Source organism: Saimiri boliviensis, chromosome 7, assembly GCF_048565385.1.
Source record: "Saimiri boliviensis isolate mSaiBol1 chromosome 7, mSaiBol1.pri, whole genome shotgun sequence".
NCBI classification, from domain to species: domain Eukaryota; kingdom Metazoa; phylum Chordata; class Mammalia; order Primates; family Cebidae; genus Saimiri; species Saimiri boliviensis.
In genome coordinates this window covers 25059566-25071823 of record NC_133455.1, presented here as the reverse complement: position 1 = coordinate 25071823, position 12258 = coordinate 25059566, and the positions used below count along the sequence as shown (strand labels likewise).

Here is a 12258-nt window from a genome sequence, read left to right as displayed (position 1 = left end):
CGGGGAGAAGGGAGGAGACACTAATAATACAGTAACAGTTGTCAGTTTTCAGTATTTAATAGGAACCAGCTGTCATATAGTTGTAGCTATAAATAGATAGTACGTTCCATTATCATCCACATTGCGCAGAGGAGAAAATGGAAGCTCAGAGAGATGAAGCAACTTGCCCAAGGTCACACAGCTTGTCAACAGGCAAGTTTTGGATTTGACCTCCACATCGATCAGAGGTCAAAGTCCGCCTCTCCCCCGCAGCCTTTCGCAGTCCTTGTTAAATAGATGTGAAAGTAAAAACAGTCAGCATTTACTGGGTACTTACTAAGCACCAAGTACTGTTTCCAAGTACTTTACATATATAGAAACATCACCACAACTCTAGGTGATAGATGTCATTTATTCCCATTTTAAAGATGAGGAAACTGAGGTGTCAGGTACCAAGAGCACAAGATTTCATAGCTAAGTGGCAGAGCTTCTGCTCCACCAGACTGTCTCTCAGGCCACCTTGCTGGGTCCCTTGGTGATGGTTCTCAGGGGATATCATTGCCATGGATAGATTTCATTGCATTTTCTCAGCTGTTTATAATCTAAAAAGGCTTTTCTTCATGGGTGCATTACTTTATTTGATTTTCACTACACCTCACGGGCTTAAACAAGGCCTCTATGATCCTGTGCCCAGTTAACAGATGTGGAAACTGAGGCTTGAAGAAGGGAAGACACTTGCCCAAGGCTGTGCAGCAGCAGGAACAGAGCTTAGATCTGATCCAGCTGGCCTGAATGCCCAGTTCTCTAAGGCTGTCCCCCAGAGTCCACTGGCATCTACTCATGCAACCAGCATGATAGGGAGGGACCCACAATGCCTACAATTCATGAGATTAACACAAATGGACATTTTGGAAATCTGGGCCAGACGGTTTGGGAGAATAAAGCACCAATCAAGGCAGATGGAAAACTTCACCAGCCTTTGTGTTCTACTGTGATTCAACTCATAAAAACTCTTCTACCATGGAAGGAAGCAGGATTAATGGAAGGGATTAATCTTGGAGCACATTCTCCAGCCCCAGTCCTTCACCCCACCTGGCCTGGGATGGAGTCTTCTAGATAAAATCTGAGTCTTCTAGATAAAATCTGCCCTCAGGAATTTCCTGAACTTCTGCCTCTTCAAGAACCCAACATTCACAGGGAGGCAAAGGAGGTGTTGGAGGTAGCAGAATGGACAGGGATGTGGATTTATATTCCAGCTCCAGTCCCACCATCCATGTGGCCCAGGAAAATGGTTTTACCTTCTCAGGCCTCAGTTTTGAAATCTGTAAAACGGGGATTTTCCTGGCTGCTCCTGAGAGCTCAATGAGACAAGGGTCATGAAAGCCCAGCACCAAGTTGGTGCTTAGACATGCTCAGAAAGTGCTCCTGGGATCTCCCTGGGGAAGGGAGATCATCTTATAGCATGCTAGGGAGGTTATAGGTATAGGTGAGGTGCGAGGTGCTGCACCTCAGCCACTCCAAACTCCATTCTGGCCTTTGAAAGCCCCGAAGTTCTCATAACCCTACACCTTGAGATATGCTCCCTATCATGCTTAGGACAAATTCCAGACCCCTCACATAGTCCAGCTCTCCAACCTCATCTTGTAACACCACTGCCTTCGCCATGCTCTGCCCCACTGTCCTTGCAGTTCGTTGAACACACTAAGCCTGTTTTACCTTCAGATCTCTGTCTATGCAGTGCCTTCTATCTGGGATGAGCTCTCCCCAGATCTTTGCCTGGCTCCCTTCTTCCTTTCCTTCAAGTCTTCAAGCAAACCTTGCCTTTCCATAGAGACCATCCCAGAGCATCCTAACTCAAATAACCCCACTTCCTACCCAGTCACAGCCACATTCCCTGGCTCTATTTTCATCATAACATCACCATCAGAAAGTGTCTCATCTATGTGTTTGCCTCTTTGTTTAAGGTCAGCCTCTTCTACCGGACTGTCAGCTCCATGAGGGCAAGGCTGTTGCCTGTCCTGCCAGTCTGTGTTCTATCAGCACCCAGGACAGCACCTGGCTCAGAGCTGTTGCTTAACACCTATTTGTTGAATGGGTGAATGATTGGATGAAAAAATGAATGAATGACTATCCCTCTGCCTGGAGTACCTCTACAGGGTTAGCTCTACTCTTCCTCCAAGTCTCAGCTTTGCTAATCTTCAAGAAATTGTCCCTGATCCCCTTACAGGCTTGATCAAATGCTCCTCCACTATGCTCCCTGGAGTGGCCCTTATATGAACGGCAATTGTGTATGTTTGTCCATGTCTGCTATTAGAATATTAATTCCTTGTGGTGTAGATGATGCAGAAACAACATCTCTCATTTGTTGTGAGAATGAAATACTGCCATCGATACCGCTAATAATAATTACCATTTCTTGAGTACCTACTTCACACCAACCACTTGTCTATTTGCTTTTCGTGTATTGTTTGAATGAAATGATATATGTAACATGCTTATCCTAACCTCTGGCTCATAATAATAGGTCACTTAATAGTTGCTGTCCTTATTTGTAGTAATATTAGCTAATATTTGCTGAATGATCATTATGGGATAGACCATGTTATGCATTTCATAGCCTCATTTAATTACCACAACTCACTAAATTAGGGATTGTTATTCCATTTCACAGATGGCAAAACTGAGATCCAGAAAGAAATCACTTACCCTGGGTTACACAGGTCACTAGTGGAGGAACTGAAGTTTAAGACAAGGTCTCTTTAATTCCAAAGCTTGTGAGCGTTCTTCTACGCCATGCTAATTGCACCCCCACCATGCATTGCCCAGCAATCTTACATATTCCATTTTTTGGAAGTGCAGAGAGAAGGAAGAGAAAATAACAGCATAGCCCTGAGCCCAGGGCTCTCAGCAAACAGCCTTTGGAATCAGGCAGTGTTATTAAGAAAACACAAATCCAGCCTGTCCTTGATTAACTTATTCAGAGTTTAGCAAGGAATGACAACATATTAGATTAACGCTAATAAAAACGAGACGCTTCTCCAACCTGACGCTAAGCTCATTTGGTTTTCTCCAAAGTTGGCGAGGGCTCTGCTTGATGCAGCAATCCAAGACTCAAGCTGTAGAGGGTTCAGAGCCTATTATGGCCCAGCGGGTGGGAGGGAAGAGCTGCACTCAGGCTGGGCTGAGGCTGGGCAGGAGTCTGAATTCCTTGGTGCAACTGGCACCTACCATGTACCAGTCATTTACCTAGGACTCTCTGGGTTCACATGGCCATGTGAGAGCCTGCACTTTGAGCAGCCAAATCAGAGTTCAGATCCCAGTTCTGCAACTTGCTGGCTGTGCAGCCTTGGGGCAAGCCACTTCACCTTTCTGACACTCAGTTTCCTCTTTAGGATAAAAAGTACTTAACATCAGGTGGTGTTATCATCAGAATGATTACATGAGGTGAATCCAGTGCGTGCTCTCTGAGTACCAGGTGCTGTTCATAGCATTTACATCTATTACATCACATAATCTTCATAGTAATGAAATAACATAGACACTGTTATAAACTCCATCTTATAGGAAGGAAACCCAGGCACAAAGAAGTTAAGTAACTTGTCCAAGATTACTCAGCTGGAGGAGGGAGCAAACTAGTATGTAAACCAGGTGCTGTGAGCCTTACACCTGAACCTTAACCACTACATCACATCCCTTCTCAGTGTACAGAAAGTACATGCCAGCTATTACTATTATTATTATTTTGAGATGGAATTTCACACTTGTGGCCCAGGCTGCAGTGCAGTGGCACGATCTCAGCTCACTGCAACATCCGCCTCCCTGGTTCAAGCGATTTTCCTGCCTCAGCCTCCCAAGCAGCTGGGATTACAGGCACACACCACCATGTCCAGCTAATTTTGTAATTTTTAGTAGAGATGGGGTTTCTTCGTGTCGGTCAGGCTGGTCTCGAACTCCCAACCTCAGGTGATTCTCCCACCTTGGCCTCCCAAAGTGCTGGGATTACAAGTGTGAGCCACCATGCCTGGACTAATATTATTATTATAATAAGCTGGCATACCACCTTAATACATGCCAGGTATTATTATTTACACTGTAATTTTGCAGGAGAAAGTGGAGAAATAGAGGTAATGTGACACAGCTAGTCTGGGGCAGAGCCAGGAGCCAAACCCACTTTGACTTCAAAAGCTGTTCTGCTTCTATTTCCATGAGATTACAGACAGGCTTGGGCTGAATGTGAAGGTGGCCATGAAAAGATTTAGTCTGCAGTTTTTGGAAGGACAGCAGGGGCATCCACTCCTCATCTTCTCCAGCTGAAGACGCAAGGGCTGCAGGTTACTGAGGGGCTCTGTGTCAGGGACTGTTTGTCCATATTCTCCTTTCAGCTTCATGTCAGGTAAAATTATCAAGTGTCATTTCACAGATGAAGAAACAGAGGCTTAGAGAGCTTCAATTATTTGTCCAGTACCACACAGCTGCTAAGAGGCAGCGCTGACTCCAGCCCAATTTGATCAGAGTCCAAAGCCCTTATACTTTACCACTAGACTTATACTAGCTCTTTCTTAAAATATATGATTTCTAACTCCATTCGTTCATTCATTCATTCACTCATTCATTTGTTCATTCCATATTTATCAAACACCTACTATGTGTCCAGATCTTTGCTGGGAGGTGGAGACACAGGAATGATTCAAGCACAGGTTGTGAATATTCCTCAGAGGAAAAAGCTGTGCTTTTCCCCATTATAATACCTTTTTGTTTTAGTAAAAATTCTTCCACAATAAGCCAAAATTATTTCTAATTTGAAAAAATAATGGACAATACTAAGAAAATCTAGAAAAGTTTTTGGGGACCCCAAGGGAGGGACCCCATTCGGTCATGGGGTATCACAGCTGACTTCCTGGGGGAGGAGAGGGGTGAGTTTAGTCTGTAGGATCCTTACACCTTGACCAAAGTGAGTGGTCATCCCTCCTGCCCCAGGAAAGCCTAGATATGAGCAGAAAGTTCCGCCACCAGTGCAAGGAAACCCGGGCAGTACTGGGTGGTCTTCCGAAGGGACCACCTTCCAGGGTTCCAGAGACTTCCCAAAAGGAGAAAAATTATTTTTGTGTCTTACTTCTGTGCCAGACCCTGTGCTAGGCTCAATGCACCAAGTGAACATTACTTAGGTCACTCTCAACAATGCTTGGTATTAGCTCTCCCAGGCTGCAATAACAAAGTACCACCCACACACTGGGTGGCTTGACCAACAGATATCCATTCTCTCACAGTTCTGGAGGCCAGAAGTCTGAAGTCAGGGTGTCGGCAGAGCTCTCAAAGGCTCAAAGGGAGACTCTGTTCCATGCCTTTCTCCTAACTTCCGGTGTTCCCGGCATCCTCAGCACCCCCTGGCTTGCAGCCACATCACTCCAGCCTCTGCTTCCATTTTCACATGACCATCTCCTTTGTGTCTGTGTCTTCACATAGCCTTCAGCTGCCTCTGTGTCTTCATATAGCCATCTTCTGACAAGGACCCCAGTCATACTGGATTGGGACCCAACCTACTCCTGTTTAGCCTCATAATGTAATTCCATCTGCAATGACCCTATTTCCAAATAAGGCCACATTCTAAGGAATTGGGAGTCAAAACTTCAACATGTCACTTTGAGTGGGGGGAGACAGGGCACACAATTGAGTCTAACAACCCTAGTAGAATTTTTGCTCTCACTTTTCGGGTGGAGAACTGCTCCTCCAAGAGCTTGAGTAACACTTGAGGCTATTGCAGCATCATACGTGGGATTCGAACCCAGATCTGGATGACTCCAGTACAGCGTGAGGCCTCCTGTTCGTGAATCTGTTCACAAACTCTAAATCAGAGGCATACAGATTAGTTCATGTTTAGCTACCCTGTTAACAAATCACCTTTATCGAAGAGAGCAAAATTTCAGGAAAAGATTAATTGTAGTAAAAGAAAAAAGTACAGGAAAAAAAGCACCACCAGGAGGGTTCTTTTCAGATGTTGGTTTCTGTACTGGAGATAAATAGCAGCTGGGGTGACTTTGCCATTTCAGCACTCTTCGGATGGCTCTGGAGACGAGCTGATAGATTATGTGAACTCGGCCATTAATCCACCCTCAAGTGGCCTGTGATTTTGTCCCTGTTTTACATATCTGACCTCCTGTCTCCAAGAGATTCTGCTACCACAGCAGAATTTGAAGGTGGAGGAGCCCAGAGGAATGGCTAGAGAGGATTTTAGCAGGCTGGCAGTAATCACCCTAACTCTGGAGACAGGGACCATGGTCTTCATTCAGCCTGCACCAAAGGTCCATGGGATGGGGTCACCAGATCTTGCCCAGGGCAGGAAGGAAACTGACTCAATATTGATATCCTGATCCATGCAGCTCAGCCCATTAATCGGGCCATGATGCATAACATGCCTGTGTTTTCCAAAAGCATTAACAAAGGGCCATGTATCTTCCTCTCCCTCCTGTTGACAGATAAGGAAACAGAGGGTCATTCGTTCATTCAACAAGTCTTTGAGCACCTGCTGTGCGGGACATCTCAGCCCGATGCCTGGTCTGGAGGGAGGGTGGAGAAGGGGATAGAGCACCATTTAAAAGCCCAGGTTTATAAAAAAAACAAGATCATGCTTCTTGCAGGAACATGGGTGAAGCTGAAAGCCGTTATTCTTAGCAAACTAATGCAAGAACAAAAAACCAAATACCGCATGTTCCCACTTGTAAGAGGGAGCCAACTGGTGAGAACACATGGACACCAAGAGGGGAACGGCACACACTGGGAACGACTCGAAGGTGCAGGGTGGGAGGAGGGGAAGAGGAGGAAAGAAATAACTATTGGGCACTACCCTTAGTACCTGGGTGACAAAATCATCTGCGCAGCAAACCCCGCGACATGAGTTTACCTATATAACAAACCTGCACGTGTACCCAGCACTTAAAATAAAGCTTAAACATAAATAACTAAAAGGCTAAGCTTTGGGGAAGATGGACCTATGGTAAAAATCCCAGATCTTCTCCCAAGGAACCGCCCTACTTCCCAGCTCCACCCTCCTCCTGGACACGTCTCTCCGGGGAGACACCTCCTCCCAAGACACCTCCTCCCAAGATTGGACTCAGTGTGACACATAGGAAGGGGCAGCTTTGAATAGACAGACCTGGGCATGGATTTGGCCAGAGACCCTCACTGTGGGGTGCAAGTTGCTAAGCTTGAGTATCAGTGTAATAGTTGGTTTGCCCCCCATCCCCGCTTCCCATGGTACCAAGGGACAAAAATCCAGCTTGAACCAGCTTCAGCTAAAGAAGAAAATGCATTGTGTCATGTCATCAAGCTACATGGGTTCATAAGAAGTTTGTGAAGACTGAATTTTTAAAAAGGGAGACATGGCACATAGTAGATAGCACATAGTAGGTGTTCAAAACATGATAGTTTTGTCTCCTCTGTCTCTCTCTGTCTCTCTCTGTCTCTCTCTCTCTCTCTCTCTCTCTCTCTCTCTCACACACACACACACACACACACACACACAAACACACAATCTGTTGATCTGATGACATGACCTCAGACTATCAAAATAAACCAAGCTTTTCCTCTCTTCCCTTCCCTCTCCCCACTGCACCATCCCTCCTTTTCTTCCTTCTCCTTCTCCCTCCAGCTCCTTCTATTTTTCCCTCCTGCCTATCCTATGGTACGTGTTAGACACTCAGTCCTCTAGGGAAGACTGAGCTGAAGTTAGTGTGCATCCCTTGCCCACATGGCCACAAAGTGCCCTCTCCCAGCTCAGGTACGAATAGCATTCGTGCCCCAAGTCAAGGGCTATGACTCCATCTGCGGTGGGAGGGGCACGCACTGTTGAACAAGCACAGAGACAAGACCTGGGCTTCTCTGGGGCTGTCAGTGTCTAGTATGCCTGCTCCAGGGAGGCAATGTTTCTTTTAAAGGTGGACTGTTCTTAGTCGAGCAAATCACCTCTGTCTCATGAAAGAAATTGAAGGTGATCAGGTCAAAACACGTCTCCAGCGGGGCTGAAAATACAGTGCACTCAGCAGAGCCCTATCCAGGGGTGCGATTGCTCAGTAATGAACCCGCGTTCTCTGCTAGATCATGCTCTCTACCACAAGTAAGCCAGGAAAGAAGCTCACAATTTAAACGAGATAGCTGCCTAGCCAAGGAAGTGATTAAGTGGAATTTAGTGTTTTCTTCAATCATTCCCTGTAAGGGACACTTAATTCCAAGTGCTAGCTGGATCCTCTGTCTGATCTCTAGTAACTGATTTGGGGGTCTCATGGGCTTGGATTTAAACCTTCATTCTGTGAACAATTAGCTCTAGGCCTTAGGGAGGCCACTGCACCTTTCTGGACCTCTGTTAAATCATCTAAGATAAGAGCACGACAATGCCAGTGTTCTCCACTTCACGTGGGGGCATTACAAAGATCCCCTGACTCAAAAAGTAAGCAGTTTAGAACACGGACTCGAGCCAGATCGCTTGGCTTCAATTCTGAATTCACACAAATGAGCTGTGTTACTTTGAGCAAGTGACTTAACCTCTCCGGGTCATTTTCTCTTCTGTATAAAATGGTAATAATATACTCACAGGATCCTTGTAAGGATGCAAGGAGACAATATATATAAAGCACTTACCAAAGTGAATGTCCAAATAATAGTAATAATTTCTAAAACATATGGGAAAAGACATTACAAACTTTGAGTTTAAAGATACTATAAACAGCTGTTTTCATGTATGGGAGTTACTATTTACCATAAAGTATAGGAAAATGTTGACTACTTTAAGAAAACTAAGTGTATGCTTTGTAATTGGATGGTTATCTTACATCATTTAAAATTTTCCTTTGAATGGAAACATTCACCTTGCCCTACAATAGAGGCAAACTATAAAGTACTTTACACAGCACTGTGAACGGTCAGTTTCTTACTCTACTCACCTTAATTTGATGCTTATCCTATGCAACGCACTATGGTAGAAACTTTTACATCAATCATTCCATTTTAACCTCACTAGATTGTTATTTTTGTTCCTGATTCAAGTAAAACTGGGTCTCTGAGAGGGTAACTGGCTTAAACTTAACAGGTCCATGCTAGGAAGTAACCAAAGTGAAATGAGGACCTAGATCTTGAGATAGCCAAGTCCAGGGTGCTTTCCAGGGAAAAATAAATGCCATAAGGCAGCTTGTAGAAATGGTGACATGTTGTCAAATGTTGAGCCTTTTAGAGCTGTCTCAATGCAAGAAATGGGAAGCTCTATTTGGTACTTAGGGAGTGGCCTTGGCTTGGGTTCACCAGGTGACCTCGAGGGCTTGGCTGCAGCCCACAGAAGGGTTCCCTCCTCTGTGTTGGTCTCCACTGCCCTGATTAGACCAGGTTCTGCCAAGACAAATGACTTTCAGTCTCTCATTTCTGCCCAAAGGAAGGGCTTGACATTCAAAGGTCAGCAGGGTCACATAACCAGAGACACATTGGTGAGGTTTCCTCCTTTAACCCTTACAGCTTTGTCCCCAGCCACCTCTGACTTTTTCCTTTCCCCAAAGCCAAGTACATCGGCTGCTACCTGGATGACACCCAGAGTCGGGCCCTTCGAGGAGTGTCCTTTTTTGACTACAAAAAGATGACCATCTTCCGTTGCCAGGACAACTGTGCTGAACGGTAGGGTCCCAGCACCCCAGACTTGTCCATTTCAGGCCCTTCCTTCTCAGACTGCTGCCCTTGGTATTCTTTGCCCTGCTATGGGAGGGTGTGTTGAAGGGTAAACACTTGACCACAAGGAAAGGGGTGATGCAAGGGTGTGTGTGCGTTGTGTGTGTGTGCATTGTGTGTATGTGCACATGCACACAACTGGGGACTGTTTGAGAGTTGGTCTACGAGAGGTTGTGACTGTGCAACTGTGTCACGTTGTGTCTAGGAACAATTTTAGAGCATACAGGGTACAGGGTCAGCTAGTTGTGTTTGTGAGCTTAATGCCAACATGCAATGATCTTTAATAGTGGCCATATATGCAGGAGTCTTTGTAAAAATGTGTACACGGGCCCAGAATTGTGCTTGTGTGTGTAGGTGTCTGATTGTATTTGTTGAATGTTCAACACTGTGTTGAGAGCATGCAAGGCTGTGAAGAATTGCACACAACTTAAAAATGCATCATTAGGTGTGCGCATGTGTGTGCAGATGAGGGCTGTAAGCATGAAGCTTGTAAGATGTCCACATGAAGGGTAAGGTGGGGCATCTAATGGTTTGCCAAAATATAAACTCCTTATTTTTCTCTGAGAGAGAGACACTCACCTGTTCAGACAGTATTTTCCAATCTAAGATGATGATGATTTTTTGACATGCACTGGGAGTAGGGGGCGGGACATTATACTTAGTTGACATTTTGAGAGTGGACAAGTCCCCAGAGGCCTGGTGAACAGGGACAAAACCCCTGGGGGCACTAGGGGGCTGAGCTGAGCTTCTCTCCTTCTTTCTTGGGCCCCTTGACCTTAGAGTAGCTCATGAAGAGGCTCTCATATGCTTACCTCCAGGCTCCAGCCAGCTGCCTCTGATGGTCACTAGTTCTGCCAACCTCAGCTGCATGCCTGGTGTGGAAATGGGCAAGTGGATGGCCACTGAGAGGCTCTTCCTGCTGTTCTTGATTAGGAAACACTGTCCCCTTTATAATCAACTGCCTGGGGAGCCCTCTATTAAAATCCTCAGCCCAGGACCAGCTCCAACTTGAAAAGGATTCCAAGTCTTTGGTAATATGAAGTCAGTAAGTTATCTGTCAAACTTGGGGGTAGGGGAGCAGAGGAAACAGAGGTGGAGTCCACACAGCTCCTGGCCTTAAAGAACTCACAGCCTGCACGGGGAGACAAACGTGTAAACAGAGAGGGATAACACAGTCAGATAAGATGGAAGAATCACAGACAGTTAGACATGCAGACCAGGGCTAAGCTGCCTGGGGTGAAAGGAAATACTTTTCAGAGAAGATAACAGCCAAGATGACTCAGAGCTACTCATGTAATTCCGTTTGGTTCAGCAAATATTTGCTGACTGCCCATGGGTGCCGGACCTGATTCCAGGTGCTGGAGATGCAGAGATGAGCCACCCACAGCCCTGTCCTCAGGGGGGTTTCCCATCTGGATGGGGAGATGGAGGCATGAACAATAGGCGTGGGCAGTAGAATAACAACAGCTTACAATAGTTAAAAAGCGCTTGCTCTGTGCCAGGCACTGTCTGAGCATTTTGCAAATATTAACTCCTCAACTTCACAAGGCCCCTATCAGATAGCAATGTTATGAGCCACATTCCACAGAGACATTATGTATCATGGGTGCTGGGGTGGATGTGCTTTGCAAAGTGCAGGAAAGTCAAGAAGATGGAAGGGATGGAGGGCTCCATGAAGAGGGTACAGGAAGAGTTATTGAGGTGAGACCATAAGCTGGGTTTTGAAGGATGAGTAGGAGTTTTCTAGGTAGGGCAGAAATAGCAGCATGCTCAAAGGCCAGGACTCCTGAAATATACTCACTCAGGGTCCTCACGTAGGCAGCATGGGAGTGCTCAGAAGGTACAAAGAGAGTGTCAGCAGGGGAAGCCACAGAGGTGCCAAAAGCCCAGTGAAACGGGGCCTTGAGAGCCAACTAAAGCATCCAGATTTGACCTGGAGGGCAATGGGGAGTCACTTCAGGGTGTCTATCAAGGAAGGGGTCTACATTCATTCCGTGAATGCGTATTAATCATGTCTCATATGCCAGGCATGGTCCCAGGATAGGTGGGCAAGACCACAGGGTCACCGCCCTCCTGGAGATTGTATTCTAGAGAAAAAGGCAGGCAATTTACAAAATACATTAGAAATCACTAAGATCATTTCAAAAGTGATGAGAGCTGGAAGAAACTAAAACGGAGTGTTGGGATGGTGCCCGGCGTGAAGGGTAGCATTCGGTGGCGTAGTCAGTGAAGGAATCTCTGGGAAGATGACTGAGCCCAGACCTGGAAGGTAAAAAGCAGAGGAAGAGTGCTTCAGGCAGAGAAACAGCCAGGACAAAGGCCTTGAGGAGGACTGAACTCAGCATGTTTAAAGATCAGAAAGCCCGTGACTTCAGCAGAATTGACCTCCAGCATCCTCCAGCAGAAGGCTGGTGGGCATCTTAGTCCGTTTGGGCTGTTAGACCAAGATGCCTTAGACTGGGTAATTTATATGCAACAGAAATTTATTGCTTACAGTCCTAGAGGCTGGGAAGTCCAAGATCAAGGGGCCAATAGATTTGGCATCTGGTGAGTGCCCACTCTCTGCTTCAAAGATGG

The 12258-nt window shown here is 45.9% G+C and overlaps 1 protein-coding gene across 3 annotated transcripts in view; it reads left to right on the top strand.

Annotated features, from left to right (window-relative positions):
• WSCD2 (WSC domain containing 2) overlaps positions 1 to 12258 on the top strand; it is a 121642-nt gene that overhangs the window by 65689 nt on the left and 43695 nt on the right. For 2 of the 3 annotated variants that reach the window (XM_039472412.2, XM_039472413.2), the window contains exon 3: positions 9516 to 9630. The exons of the other annotated variant lie outside the window; for it this stretch is intronic. In XM_039472412.2, the coding sequence (XP_039328346.1) occupies positions 9516 to 9630 (115 nt within the window). The remainder of the gene's footprint in view (positions 1 to 9515; positions 9631 to 12258) is intronic. 3 annotated transcript variants of the gene reach the window in all.